At 39.5% G+C, this 25,919-nt stretch overlaps 1 protein-coding gene across 1 annotated transcript in view; it reads right to left on the bottom strand.

The window, feature by feature from the left end:
• Positions 1-14,314: 14,314 nt before the first annotated feature.
• LOC109923044 (ATPase family protein 2 homolog) overlaps positions 14,315-25,919 on the bottom strand; it is a 72,900-nt gene continuing 61,295 nt past the window's right edge. The window contains exon 5 of the mRNA XM_048605374.1: positions 14,315-14,390. Within this exon, the coding sequence (XP_048461331.1) occupies positions 14,343-14,390 (48 nt within the window). The 3' untranslated portion in view covers positions 14,315-14,342. The remainder of the gene's footprint in view (positions 14,391-25,919) is intronic.

Genomic DNA, 25,919 nt, shown 5'->3' with positions numbered 1-25,919 from the left:
TCCTCTGTGCAGTTCAGTGATGGCTCCATAATGAATATTTGGCTGAACTCCAGCACTTTGATTCAAGTCTGACTTGATATTCTTGAAAGGATAACTTAAAAATTACAAAATTATTACGGAGCAGATTGCAGCCACTCGGCCCATCATGCCTGTACCAATTCTATTAACTAGTGCTTATCTCCTGCCCTTTTTCCCATATGCTTGTACACTATTTCAAGTCAAGTTCTCATTTAATGGCCCCTTGAAGCTGCCTCTATCACATTTCCAGACCGTGCACTCTGTACTCTAACCACTCACTATTATTTTTCACATCACACCTTGCTTCCTTTGCATTGCTCTTTAATTCTGTTGCCTTCTCGTTCTTTATTTTTCCTTTACAAGCAGAAGCAGCATCTCCCTATAAACTCTGTCCAGCCTGCTTATGATTTGAACGAATGTTCTTTTGGAGTTCCCCGCTGTCTTCCTCACAATTTACAATCAATTTGCATTCTTCCATGTTTTGTGTTATCTACAAACTTTGAAACTGTCCCCTGCACACCAAGATCTAGATCATTAATACATATCAGGAAATGCAAGGATCCTAATACTGACCCCTGGGGCACTCCACTACAAACCTTCATCCAGCCTGAAGAATATCCATTGGCCATTTCTCTATGTTTCCTATAACTCAACAATTTTTGTAACCATGTTGCTGCTGTCCTTTTTATGCAATGACCTATAAAATCCTCTCATAAGTCTATTGTGTGGTATTTCATCAAATGCCTTCTGAAAATCCATACATACCACATCAACAGCATTACCGTCATCAACCCCCTTCTATTAACTCTTCAATAAATGGCAGCAAATTGGTTAAACACAATTTCCCTTCAGAAATCCATGCTGACTCTTCCTAACCAACCCACATTTTTTCCACATGACTCCTAATTCTATCCTGAATTATTGTTTCTTGGAGTTTCTCCAACACTGAAATTGTACTGAGATAGAAGGAACTGCAGATGCTGGAGAATCTGAGATAATAAGGTTCATTTTCTGAAGAAGGGTCTAGGCCCGAAACGTCAGCCTTCCTGCTCCTCTGATGCTGCTTGGCCTGCTGTGTTCATCCAGCCCTGCACCTTGTTATCTGAGATTCTCCAGCATCTGCAGTTCCTGCTATCTCTAACACAAGACCCCGTTTCCTCGCCAACATCTCTGTCTCTGGTTTGCTTCAGTGTTCCAGCGAAGCTTAATGTAAGCTGGAAGAACAACACCTCATTTTCCGCTTGGGGACCCTGCAGCCCTCCGGACTCAATATCGAGTTCAAAAATTTTCGGGCCTAAATTCTCCCATATCCTTGCCCCATATCCCACACACCAGGTCTTGTTATCACATAGCCTGCCTTTACACACCACCTATTGTTAGTCACTAACAGTCCCCATTAACAACTGTTCACCCTTCTAGCCAGATTGTCATCAACTCCTTTGTCTATCCTGCTCTTCTCTCTCTTCGGGGTCTATCCTATCGTTTACTCCCTACCCCATCCCCCTCCCTATTTTCTGCATATAAACTGACGTTTTCCCAGCTACTATCAGTTCTGAGGAAGGGTCACCGGACCCAAAACATAACTCTGATTTTTTTCTTCACAGATGCCACCAGACCAACTAGAGATCAAATTGACTATTTACAATAAAAAGATGTTTGAGAAACTCCATTAAACAGTCAAAATCATATTCTAGAGCAGAATGTATTGCCATTTAATACCAGTAGTTGCTACAGTAGAAGTCAAGCTGAAAATTCTAATAAAGTAAAATGAATTCCAAGGAGACCAGATATTTAATGACTGAAATATTCTGTCATTAAAGAAGCAACCTAGGTTGATGAAAATAACAACCCTGCAGGTGGAAGAAATGACAAATGTAGAAGAAAAATTTAACATGTTCAAAGAGGTCTTGTCAAAAAATGCTACAAGTTACATTCAAAAAAGTGGTGTTTCAAGCAAAAATAACAACAAATACAATCATTGATGGAACAAAGGAGAAAAATAAAACTGTCACAATCAGAATATAACAGACTGAACTATGATATAAAAAGAAAGAGCATAGTGGAGAAGGAAAAATGGCTAAACAGCAAATGCATTTCAATCAAAATAATGAAAAATCACCTCCTTAGAACTTCACCAACTTGTTCATGGCATTTCAAAATGGAAGAGTTTGATGAGATGCTTGAAATAAAAGGAAGCTTCAACTCTAATGGAAAAGGACTAAATCAGGGAAAGATGGAGTAATATTTTGAAGAACGACACGACGATGACAGAGGACCTTGACCATCACTAAAACTTAAAGCACCGGCCCAGAATATTTTTTAAAACCGTGGAGTATACGCTGAAGATAAAGAAGAATGGGAAAGCACAATCCTGGGTGAAGAAAGAAATTTATTGAAGCAACGAGATCAAGAACTGAATAACTGACTGTTCTCACCTATAACATGTAGAATTCAGGGATAACGCCAAGTAATCTGCTTTTAATCACCTTGCCAGAGAAACCAGGCATAATAGAACGTGAGGCACACAGAACAATCGGCTTAATGATTCATATTGCAAAGTAGTGGACAATTCAGACACGTGGATTATATTTTGTGTTCTTTTATATTCCACAATGACACGTTATCTTTTAAAAACCTTGACAGGAAGAGCCATTGAAATGCAAATTGACAACTACCAAATTAGAAGGTTCAGAAAAGATTTATGAGGCTGTTGCCATGAACGGGAAGTTTTAGCTATAAAGGAAAGATTGGATAGGTAGGTATGTTTTCTTTGGAAGACAGGAGGAGATTGTAGGAAGACAGAAGACAATAAAATTATGAGGGGCGCAGATAGAATGAATAGTGAGAATTTATTTAGAAATAGGGAAGTAACCAGGGGTATCGATTCAAAGTAACTGGTAGAAGAAGCGGAGGATTTTTTTTCACTTGGGAATGTTGGTGAAATGGAACTCACTACTGGTAGTGAGGATGGTAGTGGCAGAAACACAAGAACATAAGACACTGGCGTGGGGATAGAACATTTGGCTCCTTGATCCTATACCAAATGTCTGATTTTGGGCTTCAAATCCACCTTCTTACCTACTCGCCATATCCATCAATTCCTCCAGAGACTAAATAAAAAGCTTATTAAATATTATAACATTTAATAAGTGTTTGGATATGCAATGAAGTAGCATAAATATAAAGATATAGACCAATAGCTGGAACATGGGATTACGCTAAACACACAAAGCTGAATGATCCCGTTCTGATACACAAACGTCTCAGAATTTATGATACAAATATATAGATTAGGAACAAAAGCAGGCCATTTGGCTCTTTAAGCCTGAGTTGCTTTAATAAGATCATGACTGATCTCATTGTTCAGAATTCCACACTCCTATCTACCCTGGATTACCTTGCTGAATAAGAATCTATCTCCTCCAACTCGAAAATGAAATCTCCAGTGCTTTTTGAGACAGAGTTGTAAAGTCACACAATCCTCTGCGAGAAAATATTTCCTCTCAGCTCTGTCCTAACAGTGATTCCTAATTTTACTGGTGTGTCCCAGTTCTGCAGTCACCAAAGACAAAGCATCCTTTCCATGTCCACATTGTCAAGACCATTCCAGATCTATTAGTTTCAATAAAATCATTCCTCACTCTTCTAAACTCAAGTGTGAACAACAGTCTGTTCAACATTTCATCATAAGACAAGCATTCCATGTTACATTCCAGGTATCAATCTAATAAACTTGCTCTGAACCAACACAAACACATTCATAGGAACATATGAACACAGGAGCAGGAGTAGTCCATTCATCAGTTCCAGTCTGATTCACTATTCAATGAGACCATGGCTGATCTGTGGCCTAACTCCATATACCTGTCTTTGGCCTATATCCCTTAACATCTTTGCTTAACAAAAATACATCTATCTCAAATTTAAATCTAACAACTGATCTAGCATCAATTGTCGTTTGTGGAAGGGAGTTCCAAACAACCACTACCCTTTTTATATAGAAGTGCTTCCTTCCTCTCCTGAACAGTCTAGCCCTAATTCTCAGCCTTTGCCCTCAAGTTCTAGAATGCCCATCCAGTGGAAATAGTTTATCTTCATCTTCCATGTTTTTTTCTGTTAATATTTTGAAGACTTCAACCAGATCACCCCTAACCTTCCAGATAAAACGGGCCAAATTTTTATAAGCTCTCCTCATAACCTAACCCCTGAAGGCCAGCTATCATTCTTGTAAATCCACATTGTATTCCCTTCCAAGGCCACTATATCTTTCCTAAGGTGTGATGCCCAGATCTGTGCACAGTACTCCAAGTGGGGTCTAACCAGGCTTTTGTATAGCTCAGCATAACTTCTGCATCCATGTACTCCAGTCCTCTAGATATAAAGGCCAGCATTCACTATGCTTCTTGCTTATTTCCTGCATCTGTTCATGGCATTTTAAAGATCTATGAACCTGAACCCCCAGGTCTCTTTGGATATCCACTATATTTAACTTCATGCCATCTATAAAATACCCTGATCTATCCTTTCTCGATCCAAAATGGATAACTGCACACTTGCCAACATTGAATTCCACCTGCCACTACGCTCATTTACATATATTATCAACATCCCTTTGTGATTTTATGTTATCATCTACATTGAATAGATGACTTTCTATGCCATTATCCAAGTCTTTAATAAATATCGCAAATAATTGAGGCCCTAACACACATCCTTGTGGGACACTACTGGTCACGTCCTGTCAACATTAGTCCCTACCCATTATCCCTACATTCTGTCACCTGCCACAACCAATTTTCCAGCCATGTCAGTAATTTGTCCTCAATTTCATGGGTTTCTACCTTCATTAAAAACTTGTGGGACTTTATCAAATGTCTTCTAGGAGTCCACATAAACAATATCCATAAACATTCAACAAAAAAAAACTCCAGATGCTGGAAAAACTCAGCATGTCTGGCAGCATCTGTGGAGAGAAAGCAGAATAAATATTTCAAGTTCAGTGATCCTTCTTCAGAACACAAATCTGTTTTGCTCCATAGATGCTGCCAGACCTGCTGAGCTTTTCCAGCAATTTCTATTTTGATACATAGACATTCCCCTGTCCACTACCTTAGTTACCTCTTCAAAAAATTCAGTCAGGTTTGTCAGGCATGGCCTACCTGTCGTGAATCCATGCTGACTCTTCCTGATTAACTGAAAATTTCCAAGGGGTTCAGTTACCCCATCTTTAATTGTAGACTCCAACAATTTCCCCATCATAGATGTTAGGCTTACTGGTCTATAATTCTGTGGTTTTCCTCTTTCACCGTTCTTAAAAAAGTGGAATGATGTGCAATTTTCCAATTCAGAGTGATGACTCCTGTAGCTAAGGAGTATCAATAAGACTCTTTTTTAAATAAGGAAACCAAAACTGCGAAGAGAATTTGAGATGTGGCCTTACCAATGCCATGCACAAGTTATTTTATGTTCAATTCTTGTTGAAATAAAGGACAACATCGCATTTACAGTTGAATCATTTGCTTTATCTCTGTACTAATTTTTTGTAGCTCATGCAGTTGGATACCTAAATGCCTCTGCACTTCGAAATTCTGCAGTTATTCTCTATTTAAATAACATTCAGTGTTTTTCTTCTCTTGTCATATTTGCCAATTCCACATTATATTTCATCTGTCTGATTTCTGCATACTCACTTAACCTATCCATATCGGCCTGCATCCTGGTTATGTCAGCTTCGCAATATATTTTCCTACTTTTGTGTCATTTGCAAATTCCGTACTATTCCTTCTTCCACTCTTCTAAATCATAGATATAAATTACAAAAAGGTAACGACCCAGCACAAATCTCTGTGGAACCCCACTTGTCACAACTTGCTAACCTAAAAAAGGCCCATTTTATGCATGCTGTTTTCTGCTAGCTGCCAATCGCCAATTCTGGTATGTCCTAGCAACCACAGGCAAATAAAAAGTTCTCATTTCTTTTTCTTCAAAATGAGTGGACAGATTACCTACTTCTTAGCTAAAATAAACAGTTCAGGCTGCTCCAAGCTTCATTAATGACTGAAGAAATTGAGTTTCTGAAGCAGAAAACTCAGAGCGCCAACTTGCACAGACCATAAATTGGAATCATTTTGCAGGCAATACATCAGGACAAAGACTGCATCTGAACTGCATCTTTTCTTGGTAGGAATCTGCAGTGAAAGCTATGCAGTCAAACTCCAGTACGCAAATGATCATGAGGCAGTAAATGCAGCTGGAATTGTGAGGGCATCTCCACAACAGCCATAAGTCCTGTCCTTACAGGTGTCTACATAAAATTGAGGGAAAACCTCGGAATGTTGATATTATCATCTGCCATTATCTTCATATTATTATCTATTTACTATGACATTTATTTGGACAATTTCCAAAATAAACTGACTTACACTGGTGCACAGTTCACATGACCCTTGAATGCTGGTAGATTATTTGACTACATAAGACACCAAAGACAATGCTGTTACTGCCCTTAGTCAACAGCTGAAAGAAAACCAGTATTTTGAGGACTAAAGCAGGATTTTCTCTATACTTTGCCCTACACATACCATCATCATACTGACTGGATTTAGATACAACAAAATATACTGGCACATTGGTTTCCTGATTTTCCAAAATGCAGTTCTTAAGTAAAAATATCAGACATTGACCTTAATTGTCTTAACATGATACCTTTTTCATTTTGCAATGTTCGGTCAATCAATATAACTTAGTTCTGAGATGAAAGTACCAACTGTGCTGAGGTGCAGGTTGCACCAAATTTACTATCTAGGTTCTTTAAGAACATAAAATCTTCCACCCGAACATCAAGGATACTTTCAAATCCAATCTCTGATGAAAAATAATTTAGTGCATCGGATTTCTCTCAATACAAAGCTTGCATCAAAAGAGTTGATGTGTGTTATTATTAATCTCTCAAAGCACTTCATAACAATGGATGTCAAAGCGCCACCGGGCAGAAATCATTAAGGCATTGGGATGATAGTGGCCTTCTTGAAGTAGGTGCGAACCTCACATCGGAGTAAGAAAAGTTAAAGATGTCTGCAGACACTCCCGCCAGCTGGACCAAGCAGGATCTGAGCAGATGTCTGGGGACTCCATCTGGGCCAGTCGCTTTCCATGGGTTCTCCCGCAAGAATGCCGATCTGACGTCTGCAGCAGTGACTGTTGGGGCAGGTGACATCATTTCACTGATCTTCTGTTCAAAACAAGCAAAGAATGCATTGAGTTCGAGTTCTTCAGGGAGGGATGCATTGCTGTAAGCGATTGTACTCAATTTCACTTTGTAGCCTGTTAGATCACATAAGCCTTGTCATAGTCGATGTGTGTTCGTGTGGTTAATTGGGACTCTAGTTTAGTGTGGTATTGTCTCTTAGTGTCTCTAATGGTTTTGCGAAGATCATACCTAAATTTTCTGTATAGGTAAGGGTCACTCGACTTGAATGCCTCAGACCTGAACTTTAGTAGGAAGTGGATCTTCTGGTTCATCATGGTTTTATGGTTGGGGAACACTCAGATTAACTTCTTTGGCATCCAGTCCTCTACACGCATACTGATGATGTCTGTGACAATAGTGGCATACTCATTTAGGCTGCTGAGTTCTCGAATACAGACCAGTCCGCCGACTCCAAGCAGTCACACAGGAGCTCGTCTGTTACCTCAGTCCAGCAATGTACAATTTTCTGTACTGGATCCTCACACTTCAGTTTCTGCTTGTAAGCTGGGAGAAGGAGCACAGCCTTGTGGTCTGATTTACCAAAATGCGGGGGAAGGAATGGAGCAGTAGGCATCTTTGATGGTTGTGTAACAGTGATCCAGAATGTTTGGGCCTCTGGTGGGACAGGAAATCTGTTGATGGTAACTTGGCAGCACATTCTTGAGATTGGCCTGGTTGAAGTCCCTGGCTATAATGAACAAGGCCTCGGTGTATTTTGTTTCAAGGCTAAATGTGGCAGTGTTTTTTCTCATCAAGTATGCTCTTCACTTTCACATGGGGTGGGATGTAAACTGTCAGGATAGCAGAAGTAAACTCCCATGGCAGGTAGTAGGGACAGCACTTCATTGTTTCATATTCTAGGTCCGGGGGGGCAGTAACTCAACAGGGTCGTCACATCCAAGACCAAGTGGTGTTGATAACATTCAAGGCTACGGACCTTGGCTATGACATTTCAAATGTTCATGCACATACCTTTTAACAGGTTGTAAGGTTTCCCATCTCTACTGCCCTCTCAAGCAGTGCTTTCCAGATTCTTACCACTCTCTTGGTGAGAAGTTTTTTCTTAGAATCCCTTCTAAACCTTTTAGCTTAAAATTATGCTCCCTTATTATTGACTCTTCAACTAAAGGGGACAGCTGCTGCCTATCCACACTGTCTATGTCCTCATGATGTTATGCACCTCAGTCAGGTCCCTGCTCAGCCTTCTCTACTGTAAAGAAAACACCCCAAGCTTATCCAGTCTCTCTTTTCAGCTAAATGCTCCAAAGCAGGCAACATCCTGGTGAATCTCCTCTGCACCCCTCCAGCGTGATCACATCCTTGTGGTGTGGTGACCAGAATACTACATAGTACTTCAGTTCCAGCCAAACCAAAGTGTTGCACAGCTCCAACATAATCTTATAATTTATGCCACAACTGATAAAGATAATATAGAGGCACTGACGAGGATGCAGAGAGGATTTACTGGGATGATACAAGTGATGTGTGGGTTTACATATCAGAAAAGGAGGAACACTCTGGGTCTCCTCTCTTGAAAAATGATGGGCGTCGGGGAGGTGACTTAACACAGATCTTTACATTTCTGAAAGTTTTTAAGAGATTCAGAGTAATGCTTCTAATTTTGGGAAGAGAATAAAAATTCCAATAGGGAAGTCAGAAGAAGTTTCTTTGAGGCAAGGAAGTCAAAGTCTTGATTACAAGGAGTGGCTGAAACAAATAATGTAGAGGTATTAAAAGGGAAGTTACACAAGCATTTGAGGGAGAAGGGCATAGAGAGTTACAAAGATAGATTTACTTCAGAAAAGATTGAAGGAAGCATGAGTGGAGCATGAATGCTAGCATGGACTGATTCGGCTGAATGGCCTGTTTCTATGCCAACTATTCTGTGTAATCCTATATCTCAAGTGCTACAACAGAAGATGCAAAATTTCCACTCAATTCCACTTTGTTAAGCATTTGCAGATTATTCTAATAGTTATCTTGGTGGTTAATGGTATCACTACCAGCAACCTCTTGTTTCAGACTTCAGACTTCAGACTTGTTATCTGAGAAACACAACTTCATTACTGCAGCTGAACTCAATAAGTTGTAGCAGTGGATCTATTTTCTTGAATGTCAAAAAAGCGTTTTTTAAAAAAATTATGTGTATTTAAGTTACTTATTCTAATATGCTTTACAAAGATGTGGATTTGATCCAATTTTTGCGAAATGGATTAAGACAATACATTCTTCACTTAAAGAGGAAGTTAGTAGTAATGGCTGAATATTTCACATCTTTTATATTACAAAGAGGCACTCTACAAGGCTGTCCGTGACCACTTTCAACAATATTTATTACAGCAACAGAACCATTAGCTGCCGTGATCAAGCAAGATCCTGACCTCGACAGAATCCCAGCAGGAGAAAAATCTCATGAATCACCTCTTTATGCAGATGACATTTTTTCTGTTGATTGGAAAGCTGCAATGTTCTTTCCTTTTACTGTTGTACTTAATTATTTTTCTTTATTGCTTTCCGGTTATTAAGCAAACTGGGAAAACACTAGGAATTTGTATTTATATTTGCCCACCAGCATTTTTTTTCTGTCTAGTTTTTTTTTAAACTCCCTCTTCAGATCTCTACTGGCAAGTGGACCGTCAGCCTGTTCACAGAACTCTGCCAAAAGAAAGGTTAAGGTTATCTGCCCCTGATTTTCCTTCACACCCACTTTTGAAGAAGTGTCTAACTTTCATTCAGTCTTTCTCAGCTCCAATCTCCCCATTTTTCCCTATCTGGTTGAGGACAGGAACTACTTTGTAAGCCACTAAGAGAACAGGTAATCCAGTCACCTACGCTGAATTACAAATACTGAAACATCCTGATTATGAGAGATTTTTGAAAGAAATGTAGCAGGACAATTTTGAAATTAAAACAGGAATGCTGGAAATACTCAGCAGATCAGCAGGGTTTTTTAAAGCTCACACTTGAAAGGATGTTTAAAAAGTCTTTTGTTGAAGCTTGGAATGAGGCAAACAGCTAAATGAGGCAAATGGCAAAACAGAACTGTGGGTCTGGACTGCTTTGAGATAGACTGAGTCTGTACTGCATAAGAAAGAGGCTGAGAGTGTGCATGTTGCAGTGCCTGACATTGACAGTGAATCCTAGGATACAATCAGAATAGTTCAAGGAGATCTCAATGTTAGAGTGGCTGGATCAAAACATCAAGAGTGAAATTTCATTTGGAATCCATTTGGAATAAGTTGGCTAACACAAAAGCACCGTCAATACTGGAAATCTGAAATAGAAACTCCGTAGCTCTGACAGCAGCTTTTGAGAAAGAAACCAAGTTAACATTTTAAATCAAGAATGATATTCTCCTGAACTGTTCAATAACAAAGACAGGGTTAGTCTTGAGAGAATTGACTGCAGAAGTTCAGAGAGAGATAGATTAGAGTGGATAAGGGGTGTAGAGAAATTAAGATGGTCAATGTCACATTGACAGTTTTCGATGGAGAGACCAAGTTCAAGAGAGTCATACCACACCCGATGTTAACTCGGTTTATCTCTCCACAAGTACTGCCAAACTTGCTGAGTTTCTCTGCGCTCTTTTTATTATAGAATAAATTGGAGTTGGAGACAGTTGCTAAGGAAGGAGATATGGCTGCGCAAGTGTGTTTTTGTAGATACCTGATCACACTTGAGAAGGGAAATAGAAAGAAGTGAAGTGAAGAAAATAGCACAAATAAACAGATATCGTTTGTAAAGAACAGAATTCCTTCATGCTGGGAATACCAGGAAGAGAATTTAACTCAAATTCAAAAGCAAAAGATTGCAATACTGGAAATCTGAAATAAAAACTGTAAGCTGCTTGGCCTGATGAGTATTTCTAGCATTTTCCATAATTATTTTGCATCTGTATTAGTCAGATGCATTTTGCCATAGCAAACCATGGTTAGCAAGCCTCTATCACAGAGTGAACAATTGCCTGTGGTATGCTTTTTTTTTGTCCTAGACCTCTGTTCACAATTCCACTTTTCTTCTCTGAGAAAATAAAACAGCCAAAAACGTGGTATCGAGACTAAGGTCAACAAAATAAATTTAGGCCTCAAGATTAAATGCCCATATGACCAAAATGGGCATTTGAAAGTGAAATGCATGCTCAGTGACCCCAACCTATTGCTCGTGTATCTGCTGCCCTTTACACAAGGCAGGATATTTGGTCTTTCAAATGCACTGAAATCGAGAGGCAGGGCAGTTTGTTAACGTATTTAAATCAGGCATCCTCAACAGTGATTGGGGCCTTCAATTTACTGCAGGGTATGCTTGCCCGGAGTCAGAAAACTTAGCAGTCAAAGGGAAATAGGAGTTGTCAGCTCCTGCAGCAATTGCCTCCTTCAATACATTGTGACCAGAAGGAAAAGCAGTACTTCCCTCCTTTTCAAGCATCTCAAGAAAGTTTTGCCTTCCCTGAGCTCTGAATGCTGATCCTCTTTGCAAGCTCCCCCCAGCCTTGATTGCCAACCACCCACCAAGTCCTAACCCTATTCCTAATCCCTCCAACTCTGCATGCCTACTTCCTGTTGCTCACCAACCTTGCTCGGTTCTTAAGCCTTTCTTGCACCTGTTAGCACTGGAGTCTTGTTCTTTCAATTAATTTTGTCTACTAAACTGCACTTTAATTTATGCAGGCATCAGCTGCATTTCATGCCTAATCAGAAAAGTCACAATGAAAATCGATGAGCAATTGGGACACCCACTAACTCTTTGATATGAAAACATTTTTTCAACATCTGAAGAAAACTTATTAATGTCTATACTTGACAGTTGTTATGATTGAACATAGTGCCAATTTGGTGCATTCCATTATCTGACTCTCATTTTACACTCATGCCTGCAGTGTTCCTTTGATCAAGGTAGGGGGCAAACCAGCAATTTTCATTTTTGCAAAGCATGGGAAATATGAATCACGAGTTTTGTAAAACCAAATTTTACTTCTTCAAATACACTAATGCTACTCGCAACCAATCATCTTCAGCCATTGGCTTCTTCCTCATATTTTTTGCTAAGCTGTCTGCATTTTTAAAAGGAGCTAACTTCACAACATCTAACACTATTTGATTACATTCCTGGGAAAAACATTTTCATAATTCACCACTTTTTCACCTTTTTCAGTCAATTTTCTCCCCACTACCATTCACTGCCAATGGCTGACAAAAGTGTCCATCTGAATTGGCAGCTCTGTTTAATTTCAATTCTAATATTAGGTGTATAAATTAATTTACATATTCATTTACCAGTTCTGATCATATAAATGCTCACAAAACAATTGTCCTCTCGTCATATTTTTGCAAGTCAACTTAATTTTTCCTCTACCCTTTGCTAAAGCAGTAACTCTTCTGAAGGTATGGTTACACTCTGGAACTGTACCTAAATGGGGATTCTTCATCAGTGAGCTGAAACAGTTAAAAATCAGCAGGACATTAATCTATGAAAAATTTAAGAGACAATTTGCAACTGATAAGCACACATTTACCAGTACAAGTCCCAGGATAATAATTTGAACTAATTATGAATGTAACCCTGAATGACATTTAGATTTGCTAAACTTATGACACAGATGATTTGATTTACAAAATATAAATAGATGTATGCCAATGGCTCAGGTGAATCAATATACAAATTGTTGAATTACTGAGCTATTCAAATTAGTTAGATCTCAAGTTTAATTCCTGATATGTAATGAGTTAGCTGATCTCAGCAAAAACAGTCAAGTTATTTAAAATTTCTTTTGTTCTACCTATCTGTTATCAAAAATACAAAGGCAAGTGTACAATCATTACCATCAAAACTTGTGCCTTCAAGGGAAAGAAAAAATTCAAAAGTAGCTAAGCCAATTTGGAAAAGGTTTTTTTTAAAAATTCAAAACTACTGAAAAAAGCTCACAAATGCACCCATCCTACTATGAAGAAATAGACTTATCCTTTGTATTTGCTCAAATCTTTGCAAGTTCAAATCCAAATTACTGCAACTTGTTAAATTAAGACGAGTACTGTTGATATCCTCATATGGCAAAGCTTGCAAAGATAACTACAAAATGATAACTGTCTGGTTCTGCTACTTCATCTTTCCATAGACATCTGAAGTCTTTTCATCACAAAATCTAGTTGCCTATTTAACGAGTCCAGATTTTCACCTCCACTGCCTCATTCAGAAGATCATTGCAGTCATTACTCATTCTGTTTGAAATGCTTCCTGAAATTAGTCCAAACCATAATATTCAAAGTAGAAAAATCATTTTAGTACCACTACGTCACTACATTATATCTGAAGGTTCTGGTAAATCTTGACAAATGTGTGCATACAATTTTTGGTATCATAACATGTACATTTTGGTCTCATAAGCAGCAAGTGAGAATCTTTGGCACAGAATGCATTAGCCCTGTGGCTGTTCTAAGTATTCAGAATGTATTTAGCACACATAGTATTTAGGAAGCTGAGGAATCACATGAGGCCTGTAACGTGTGCACTATTTCTGAACCATGATTATACAAGTCTGTTGAGAGATAGTTCCGTATAGTACTTTCAATGCTTTGCATGATTGAGAAAATGGATTTTGTGTTTTGAATGATCTATAGATTTGGTTGCCCACAGACCTTGGAGAATTGCATGCAAGTAACGGGATAGGTTTTGATACTTGAGAAATATTCTCAATTTCTATTTTCTAAGTGGACATATTCAAAATATGAGTCATTGATTCCAGAAGCATGTTTGTGACAGTTTAAATTACTCAATGTTGCACTTGACCGAACCCCCTGCCCCACTAAAGTGTTATAAATAATGTGAGCATGAGTTTGTTCAAAGCTAAATACAAACTGATCATAGTGAAATGGTTAATTCTCTTTTCTCCATTCTTATAAATAAACAGGCTTTTTAATCACACATTATTTCATCACAAAATTGTCTACTTATCTTAAATCCAATAATTCCATAAATGGTCTTGCAATCTAATGCTAAGAATTTTGGAGATACGGTTATTTAGGTATGATTCTTCCTGTTCGAGACTAATGAAGGCAATAGCTTCATCAGTGACATCTGCTTATCTTTTGAACACATGATCCAGAGTGTGGATTACATAAATTGCCTGCTAAACAAAACAAAATGTGAAGAGAGTAATGCATTGCAAGATTGACAAACTACTAAAAGTAGTAGTATTTGTCATGAAACACCAAAAAATGCAGAAGCCATGCCCTCTTATACGTTGAAGCACCAGCTTAAAAATATTAAAGTAGAAAGTCTATGAAATTTGAAATATATTTTTAAAATTTACTATTTCAAACCTGATTTTGGCCACTAATATGCTCCAAAACACTTCTGCAGTCATTAATGACTCCTGGACTCTCATTAAAATGACACACTCCATACATACTGGCTCCAAATGTTTCCACTTGACTCCAAAAATTGTATTTTAGCAGCCAAAATCCTTCCAGGCAAAATGACTCATTTTGAGTGCTGGAACCTTTTATTCTGTCTTCTCTAACTTTTAAAATTTATGTTGGGTACTTATTGGAATGTGCTTAAATATTTAGATTTATATCAGATATGAAAAAGCACAAATAATTCACTATTAATTAAATGTATAACATACCATATATATAATTTATATATGCAGAAAAAACATGACACATTTTCAAGTTCTATTACCAGCTAGTTTAAGCTTGTTTGACGCTAAAGGAGGGGAATGTGCCAAAGTAGTAAAAGCTAACACTAGTGGCTCCAGGGTACAAACAGGGGGAAGTAAAAAAGATAGAAAAAAGGAACATTAGTAAATTTTTAAACATAAAATATAATCAAAACCTGCTGGGTCTTTTTACCTTTCTAAACTAAATCTATCCATCACTCAGACAGAAACCTCAAAATCATATTATCCAAAAGAACACACCACACAATTTCTAAGAGAATGTCAAAAATTGTCAGGTAGCTGCCCATTTTGCTTTAGTCAATATATTGTCATTTGTTTCTATAAAGAAGCATTGAAATATACAATGTGGTGTAAATAGTATACTACAGCAAGGAACATAGCATGAGTTTACCTCACTGGCAGGGGCTTTATAAGACATTTCCCAGGTCACAAACGATGACTTGGTGCAACACAATAGCTGAAATTATATCACTGCAGCAAGGGCCAAAAGCAGGAGGTAACTATGTCTCTGCTGTTTATGGGAACCCAGCCACGTTTTACCGAGACCTGTGTGTAATTATTTATCTTCAGGGTTACTATCAGCTGCCAACCCCCAGAATCTGTCAGCCAATTGAGTAGATGGCAGCCTAGAAGCAGCACCTGAAAAAGACATGGCTACGACTGCACTTAGAAGTCCAGGATGCCATGGAGAGATGCTGACCTCCACCTAGACAAACAGGGAAGAGAGAAAACCAAGACCAGTTTACCAAGCTCTAAATAGAGAAGCTGGTAAAGGCATGTGACACTTTTGCCCCAGCAAAAGGGGTGGATGAGAGTACTGCCATTGGGCCAAAAGTGATCAACTAGGAACTCTGTAATCTCAAGGCACTGCTGGGCAACTGCCACAAATAACATAGCAGTTTCCCTATGTAGTAGAATGCGTTCCTGTTTTGGTACAATACCAGCAGTGAGAAAAGCTCTTAACTGGCCATTTAAATTACTTAATTAGCCTATGAATGATGCAACATCAATCACCTCTCCAAATGCTGGTACTGTCAAATTACAGGAGGAAGACCTCCCCTTTCCAGCCAACTTCCTTTGACACTTTTCCGGATCCCTAACTTCCTCAGAGGCTGGCAAAATCCAGATCTGTCATGAAAAGTTCACATCCATTTTTGTTTGCCCTACACAGTGGGATAAAATGTGGTAGGTCTGGGAATTGTGGGATAAAGCAGGAGCGACCACCATGTTGATGGAAAACGTACAAGAAATTCAGAATGGGAAAAAACCATTCCATTAACATTGCTCTTAGGCCATGTACAAAACTCATTTTTTACTCACCTTTTCAGGTCAAACACGAATCTTTATATTCTATGTTCAATTATAAATCTGTCTTTAATTGAATATTTCCAATGAGTTCACATTCATTACACTAGATGGCAGTCTACTCCACAGGATAACAGTTATTTTGCCTTAATCCTAAACTCTTTTTTTTCACAAACTTTAGTTCACTTTTCCTCATTTGCACAAATATCCTAACAATCCCTCTCTGAAAGGACTGGGTTAGTAGAACACTGCACAGGAGATGCAGTTGCTAAGCAGAGTGTTCTTTCACTTGTATGGAGCCTGACAATCAGTTCTGCCTGTTCGAGGGATCTGACATGAAATTAATACCGACAATCTCAAATTTAGTTTCTAGTGGACACAACTTCAGAGCGCTAAACAGCAACACAAGTTGATCATAAATTGGAATATTAGTCAAAGTGTTCTCAAGAACGTCTTTTGGTAAAACATCAACCTCCGAGGTAGGAGTGCTCTGCTGCGGCTGACATTAAATCATGTTGTTGCAAAAGTAGAGATTTTTTCTGCATATCTGACTTAGGTCATTTCTGAGGTGAGGGTGGATGCACAAAGTGCAAAAGTGGTCCAATACAAACACTGATTCACAGTAAATACCACCTACCAAGCATACAAAAACCTTGAAGTTTGGGTCATATCTTCTAATTTTAATCAAGTATCACAAATAACCAGTTACTAATGTATTGCTGACTCCTAAGATAAACCAACTATTTAAATGATCTTCACAGTCTTAAAAGTGCAAATAAATTGCTAAGAAATGGTAACTTAATGTCAATTACTGATATCTGCAAAGTTCAGTTCATCCTACTGCTCAATGGCCCTGTAGTTGGTAACGTTAATACAAGAAATTACATCATGACACCAACCTCTCACACTAGTGTCAGGGTCAAATTCAAATGTATTTGACAAATTAAAATAAAAATGATCAATAACATTGCAAGGACTGCACATAAGACCTGTTTTAAATAAACTAAAGTGTTGAAAAATCACTGTATTTACAAGAAGCAATGATTTTTTTTGTGAACTCAAAGATGTCTGATACAAGGATTGTTGTAGACATCCATATTTGATGTTTTAACAGTTTAGAAAGAAAGAGATTATGTTGGTCAAACAAAGAAATACTGTTCCATTCATTACAGAGTAGCAGAGCCACTGTCCATGGTAGATTAGGGTACAGAACAACATTGTGATTTAAAGCCTTGTCACAAGTAAAGTGGAGCAAACAAAAACAGATAATACTGCACAAATAATGGTATTTTATTGGTTCAATTCAAAAAAATGCCTAGACAGTTTTCCAATTCATCCACAGAAGACTTTCCCTCGAGGGGAAATTGGAGTGCAAGGTCAGGCAGAAATGATACAAACATAAGCTGCGCACACTCTGGAATTGTACTTAGAGAAGTGGCTCAGACTTTCCACTTAAATATATATATAGAACACAGAAGTAAGATGTCTCACATTCCCAGGTCAGATGCAGCACTGTTATATACTCAAGAAAAGCTTTCTGTGCAAAATAAATGTTCAACATTCATGCACCCAATTGCCAGACAGAAAAATAAAACACAATGTAACTATCTCCCCTTGACTTTCAATGGTGCTATCATCTCCAAATTCCCCCAACTATATCCTGGGCGTCATTGTTGACCCAAACATAACTGCACCAGCCACATAAATTCTCTACAGAAAAAAAAAATCAGATGCTGGGAATTCTGAGGTTGACAACTGACTCTCGGACTCTCCAAATTTTGTTTATTACCTACAAGGCACAAATCAGGAATACAATGGAATATTCTCTCCTTGCCTGGATTAGTGCAGCTCCAACAATACTCAAGAAACTGAGTACAAACTAGGCAAAAGCAGCCCACTCAATGAACAATACTGGCAGCCATGTGTACCATCTACAAGACGCACTGCAGCAACTCACTAAATCTTCTCAAATACACCTTCAAAGTTCAAGAACTCTAGCACATGGAAAGGTAACACCACCATCTGCAAATTCCCTGCTAAGCCACACCCTATCCTGACAATAGAAATGTATCACCATTCCTTCCTTGCCACTGGGATAAAAACCTGGAACACTCTTCCTAAATGGACTGTGAGTGTATCAAAATCAGATAAATTGCAATTGTTCAAGACAGCTCACCATCATTTTCTCAGTGGCAATTATGGCCGGGTAATAAATGCAGGCATATCCAAGGATGGTCACATCTCACGAAAAATGTCTTTAGTCTGAATCTTGTTCTTGTTCATGAGGTATCATGGATGCAGAGAAGCATAGATTATAATCAGAAAGTTAGTGGCACGCCGGAAGATTGAGAGAACTTTGAACATCAGCAATGGGTCACTAAAACCGAAATCAAAACAGCTAAGATGAATTATGAAAGAAAACTAGAAGAAAACATAAGCACTAATACCAAAAGCTTCTATAAGTTTATAAAATGGAAGAGAATAGTGCAAGTAAATGTTGGCCCCTAAAGGATTAAAATGGCAAGGTAACAATGGGAAACTCATAAATGGCAGTGGCACTAAAACAATATTTTTTCTGCTTTCACAGTGGAAGATAATAATTTATTCTTAAAAACTGCAATCACTACAGAAGAACTTGGTGAAATTATTGTAACTAAGGAGGTATTAAGTAATTAAAGGCAGATGAGTCCCAGGGGCCTGATAGCCTTCACCCTCGGGTATTAAAGGAAGCCGCAACAGAGATAGTGGATGTATTAGTTATGATATTCCAAAATTCCCTGGATTCTGGAAAGGTACCAGTGGATTGGAAACACGCTAATATGACACCCTTATTTGAAAAAAGGAGATACGCAAAACGTGGGAAACTACAGAACAGTTAGTTTAACCTCTGTAGTGGGGAAGTTAATGGAGCCAATGACGAAGGAGGAGATAACTGAACACTTGGAAAAACCTAACCTCAATTCACCATTGTCAGCATGGTTTCATGAAGGGCTAGTCATGCCTGACAAACTTGCTGGAGTTCTTTGAGGATGTAACCAGCGAGATGGGTAATGGGGATCCAGTGGACATGGTATATCTAGACTTCCAGAAGGCATTTGGCATGGTGCCATATAAAAAACTGATCCAGAAGGTTAGATCTCAGGGTGTTAAAGTAGAATATTGGTTTGGATAGAGGATTGGCTGACAGATAGAAAGCAGAGGGTCGAGATAAATGTGTCCTTGTCTGGATAGCGAAACTGTAATTAGTGGGGTGCTGCAGTGTTCAGTTCTCAGACCTCAACTATTTACAACTATGCAAATGATTTACAAGCAGGGACAGAGTATAACATAGCAAAATTTATGGATGATACTAAAATAGGTGGAAAATCAGGCTGTGATCAGGAGATAAAGAGTTTAGAGATGGATATTCATAGCTAGGAGAATGCGCCAGAATCTAGTAGGTGGAGTCTAATGTGGATGTGCCAAGTTGTCCATTTCAGCTGAAAAATAAATAGTAAACAGATTCAAAGTCTGTCAGTGTAGAGGGATGTGGGCATCTTTGTACATGAACCGCAGGAAGTGGCTACGCAGGTGCAGCATATAATGAGAAAGGCAAACAGAATCCTCGCATTTATTGCAAAAGGACTGGATTATAAAAATAACAAAGTGTTGTTACAATCAGACAAGTCGTTGGTGAGATCACACCTGCAATATTGTGTCCAGCTTTGGTCTTCTTACTTGAGGACGGGTGTGGTGTCACTGAAGGCAGTTCAGAGGAGGTTCAGAAGGTTGATTCAAGGGCTGTACAAGGAGCAGTTGAATAGCTTGGGCTTGTACTGACTATAGTTCAAAAGAATGAGGGAGGGTCTGATTAAGGCATATAAAATGCTAAAAGGCATTAATAAGGTGGATGTTGAACAGGTGTTCCCCCTTGTGGGACAGTCATTAACAAGATGGCAACACGTGCAGAGGGATATAGAGTGAGAGGAGGTAGGTTCAATATTGAGATAAGGAGAAACTACTTCTCTCAGAGGGCTGTGAATCTGTTGAACTCAATGCTATGGAGTGCAGTGAAGGCAGAATCAATCAACAGATTCAAGAAAGAAAAAGATATGTTTCTGATGAAAAGCGGGATAAAGTGTTAAGATGAGCAGGCAGGAAAGTGGAGTTGAGACCACAAGAAGATCAGCCATGACCATGTTAAATGGCGAAGTGGGTTCAAACAGCTGAATTGCTTACTCGAGCTCCTAATTCCTATGTTCCTATGTAAACATTGAGAGTTGATTCCAATGAGTCAGACAGTGATACCCCCAAACAGAGAAAGAAACCAGTAACTGGTCATCAACATGGCGACAGGTTGGGTTGTTCCTGCATAGCTTCCAGATCACTGCCTTGTTTTCTGCTAACCAAATAACACCCAGGAAGTGGTCCACACAAAATCCAAGAGAAGAGTAGAAAAAAAAACAAACTTGCATAAGCCCCAGTAAATTTGCAATGACACAAACCAAACTGTGAGTGAAATTACAAGACCAATGCAGATGAAAAAGGCTGTGTTTTTATCCTGGCTCACTCATTTGCAACTGCTTGCAGTTTCTCCCATCAGCACTAATAAGTGCTTCATCATTCGCTATCCTGAAAACAAAACAATTCCAAAAGCATGATTTAATAGTTCCTTGCCAGTAACTTTGGAAGTGAAGGAACCCATAAAATTTCCTGGGTTGTCTTCTGGCCACCCAATACCTACGCTCACAATTTTACTTGAGGTAGGCGAGCCTAGAACAGTCCGCCCACCCTCAACCCAATTGAGGTTTTTAAGTAGCAATTATTGACTACTATGGGCTGTAACCGCTCAGTATCAATTTTGAGGTTGTTGGGAAGGGTTCAGGGATAGGACACAATCCTAGCAGGTTACTCTGCTTAGGCCTCAAATAGATAAGGAAAGGGTATGGTGGCGATGGAATAGGATTCCTGAGCTGGAGCTCATGTGCTCCATTTCTTTTCTTCTCTCTCTTTTTGAGTTTTCAGTTACCATCCTCAGGTGACATTGGCGATGTCCAGGGTGAAAGCCAGCACAAATTCCCAGTTTTAGTGTGGACTCGGACGCCTGGCCTCAGCGTGGACTTGGATTCCTGGCCTCAAAGTGAAGCCTAGAGTGATCTGGGTTGGAAGGAATATTATTCAAACCTCTTGTTTTTCTCATTTCTTGCTGGACTTCTTATTTCTTTATTTTTCTAATTTTTTTCCCCAAAGAATTTGTACTTAAGAATCTGTACCTGGGTACCTTGGTACCTAAAATGTGGTGCAGTAAGTGGCACCTCGTAAACTTTTCAGTGTACTCAATGACAGTACATGTGACAACAAAGCTAATTCTAATCCTAATTCTCTCAAATTACCACTGTCCACAGCAAATGCACCATCCACCCTCTGGTATGCCCTCCACAAAAGCACTAGCCCTCACAGTCCTTGACACCAAGATCTCTATCCTCTCTCCACATCCCTTGAGCAGTTTACTGAATACATGGGCGAGCCTCTGAGGTAAGTTAATATGCAACTGCGACTTGAACAGTAAATGCAAACATTCTGCCAAGAGATTGGAACTGTAAATAAACATTGTTTAAAAGTCGCTGAAAAATCTGGTCAGAATACGAACCAAAGTACGTACATTGGAACAATTTACAACAGGCTGCAATTTCCCTTCCCTTCCCAAGACAGCACTGCGCTTACCTGATTCTGGACTCTGAATTTGGGGACTGCTTGCAATCCCATTCCCGGCCAATGCTGCAACTACAGAACTGCTAGAGATCAGGGTGGCTGGCAGCTCTCGGAGGTAGAATTTCTGTGGTATGAAGTATGAAGGTTCCATAGAAACACAAGAAATAGGAGCATGAGTAGGTTATTCGGCCCGTTAAACCCCTTCTGGCATTCAACATAACCATGGCTGATCCTCTGTCTCAAAGCAATATGCCTGCTTTCTTCCCAAGTCTGTTGACTTTTAGCTTTTAGAAATCCATCTCTGTCTTTTTTAGATACATTTGGTGATTTCACCTCCACAGGCTGCTGTGGTAGAGAATTCTATACGGTCACTTGAAGAAATTTCTCATCTCAGTCCAAAGTGGCCAATCACACATCACAAGACTTTGACCCGTTATTGTGGATCCTCTGGCCAAAGGAAACGTCATCTTAGTAATGCAGTCTGTTTAGTCCTGTCAGAAGTCTGTATGTTTAATGAGATCAACTCTCATCCTTCTAAACTGCTGCAATCACAAGTCCAGTTGACCCAATCTTTCCTCATATGACAAATCTACGACTCCAGGAATCAATCTGGTGAACATCTGCTGCACTCTCTCTATAGCAACCATATCCTTTCCTAGGTAAAGTACCAAAACTGCATACAATATTCCAGGCATGATCTCACCAAGGTCTTCTACAGCTGCAGTAAGACTTTCTTGCTCCTGTGTTCAAACCCTTTGGCAACGAAGGCTAACATACCATTTGCCTTCCTAACTGTTTGTCGTACCTGCATGTTTGGTTCCAATGACCGGCGTACAAGGCCACCCAGGTCCCTTTGTACATCAGCCCTTCCCAATCTACCACTTTTTGAATAATACTCTGCCATTCTATTTTTTTCTCTACCAACTGCACAACGGGACATTTTTCTACGTTCAATGCATCTGCCATGTACTTACCCACTCAGCCAATCTGTCTATATCGCCCTGAAGCCTCTTTATATCCCCCTCCCCACTTACACTCCCACCTAGTTTTGCATCATCAGCATAGTTGAAAATATTACTCTCACATTTCTCATCCAAATAATTGATATGTATGCACTTACTTGTCACTGCCCTCCTCTTCGAAAATGATCCATTTACTCCTATTTCTGTTTCCTGTCTGCTAACCTATTCCCAAACCGGCTCCAATCAATGCTGCTTGGAGTGCAAAATGGCTGAAGGGCTGTTCTAATTGGTGGGATGTGTTCCCCAATGACACATCAGGAGGTGGAGCAAAGTACTCCACGGATCAAAAAATTCCTACTCTAAGTACTATACCTTCGCAAATGAGTAAGCACTTCCTGACATCAATCCTGACATCTTTGTCACCACGTTGTATCTGTGTTTCCTTCACTTGTTTTCATGGTGCAACTTGAATCAACATGTTTCATTTTGCAGGAAGTTTTGGGACCCCAGTTATGGCTCAGTTCCAGATTAGGGACCCAGAAATGGGAGAGCATTGGTTGCAATATTCCCAGAAATGATCAATTAAGACAACACCTCTGGGAATCCCATTCATTTATGAACGAAATCAGACCAGGGAACCTGCAGACCAAGGAGAAGGACACACAGCAATCTCCGGCCAGCAGATGCACCGGGAGAGGGAACGCAAGTGTGCTTCAAAATGAAGGTGCCCACAGAAGAATAGCAAAGTGTAAAAATAAGTGCGGCAGTTCTGATGAAGAGTCACTAGTCTCAAAAAGTTAACTCCGCTTTTTTCCCACAGATGCTGCCAGACCTGCTGAGTTTCGCCAGCAATTTCTGTCCTTGTTTCAGATGTCCAGCATCCATTGTTATTTGAGATAACAAGGTGTAAAGCTGGATGAACACAACAGGCCAAGCAGCATCAGAGGAGCAGGAAGGCTGACGTTTCGGGCCTAGACTAACTCCCCAACTACACTCACCTTTACTGGCGCCATCCCCGCCTCTTTGAACTGTCTGTCTCCTCTCCACCTATCTTCTCCTTTATCCCTCTTCTATCCTTCTCTCCCTATTTATTTCAGAACCCCCTTCCCCTCCCCCATTTCTGAAGAAGAGTCTAGGCCCAAAACGTCAGCTTTCCTGCTCCTCTGATGCTGCTTGGCCTGCTGTGTTCATCCAGCTCTACACCTTGTTATCTCAGATTCTCCAGCATCTGCAGTTCCTACTATCTCCACTGTTATTTGCTTTATTTGTTCCATGTGGCGAGTCTTGGCATTGTGCTTGGCTTTGAGCATTAAATCAGAAATTAATTCTAAACAAGCTGAAATATGCTTTTGAGATCTTAGATAGATATCAAACATAGACCACTTTTAAGCCTTGTTATCGAGTTCACTGGCCATTCAACAAATATGCAAACTTCATTTCTGAATGCACCCAAGTTATGGCCATCAGTGCATAACCCCATGAAGACAAATCCTTTCCTAGCTCTGTGTGCATATGAGAAGTCAGTTCATAATGAGACCAGTGGAGAACTGAAAGTTGACCCCATAGTTCAAAGGGAAGAGAGAATCAGTGAATGGAAAGAATAAGTTCTTCCTGTTTTTAATTATCTTTTCTCTCTTATTGTTTAAATATTATTTCATAATAAATATCTGAAAATCAAAATGGCAATCTGATGTATTATCTTTGGTGCTCCGCCAGTCACCCTTGAATTTATCCTCACTACTACTGGGTTGTGCCTCACCTTTTCTCAAGGCTCCTAAAGTCATGGCAGTGTATCCAAGCTATCTTGGTCAAAATATTCTTCCTCCCTCTTCAACCATTCACTGTCCCCACATGGAACCTAAGCATACTCATACCAGCCATGACCAAGTCAGGGATTTTCTGGTCAGCAAAAGACCAAGGCTTAAATGGCAAACTGATGATCCACCACAGCATCTTCCCTAAGTCCCCAGCACCACTGATATCAGTTTTCAGTCAATTTGATTCATTCCACATGATATCAACAGATATCCAAATATACCGGATACAGCATGGCTATCACCTTGTAATGCTCCTTAATTAGCTGCCCCCTTAGTTAAGCTGCTCCTCTGCACCTCCAAAATAGGCATATATCTGACAATGTGGAACGATGCCCAACTAGGACTTGACCATTACAGGCAGGACAAATCTAAACCAGAAAATTATTACATCAGTCTAGGAAAAAAATCAACAAAGTGATGGAATGTGTCATTGACAGTGCTATCAAGCATCATTAAGTCAATAATTTGCTCAATGATGCTCAATTTGTTTTACAAGGCCACTCAGCTGAAGACCACAATGAAGTATTGGTCCAAACATGTACAAAAGAGCTGAACTCCAGAGGTGAGATGAGAATTACTGCCCTTGATATCAAAGCAGCATTTGACCAAATATGGCATCAAAGAACACTAGCACATTTAAAGGCAATGGAAATCTGGGACAGAAGTCTCCAGTGGTTGATATAATACAAAGGATTGCAGATGTCAATTACCTCAGTCCAAAGACATCGCCACATTACTTCCTCAGGATAGATTTCTTTTAATCAACCTACTCAAATGTGTTACGACACCTCTGGAACAGGTGGAACTTGAACCCAGGCCTCTTGGCTCAGAGCTAAGGGCACTATTTCTGCACCACCATAGCCTCTAGTTCCTCAGGGTGTTGTTCTAGGCCTAACCATCTTCAGCTGCTTCTCAAAAACCATAAGGTCAGAAGTGGAAATGTTCACTAATTATTGCAGATTTTTCAGTAACGATATCTGAAGTGTTACGAATGAAGTACATGGTGCTGGCAAGCAGCAAAACATTAACAATACTCAGGGTAGCGCTAAAAAGAGCAATCAACATTCATGGCACGAAAGTGTCAGGCAATGGTTGTCTCCACAAGAGCTAGTCAAACCATGCCCGCTTGATTCTCATAGCAGCAGCCCAGATTTTCCAATCGGGTTCAGGAACCCTACTTCCAATCTTCATCAGACAAA

The sequence above is a fragment of the Rhincodon typus genome, chromosome 1 (assembly GCF_021869965.1).
Source record: "Rhincodon typus isolate 14 chromosome 1, sRhiTyp1.1, whole genome shotgun sequence".
NCBI lineage: Eukaryota > Metazoa > Chordata > Chondrichthyes > Orectolobiformes > Rhincodontidae > Rhincodon > Rhincodon typus.
The sequence above is the reverse complement of the archived record's forward strand: the minus strand, read 5'-3'. Positions and strand labels throughout refer to the sequence as shown.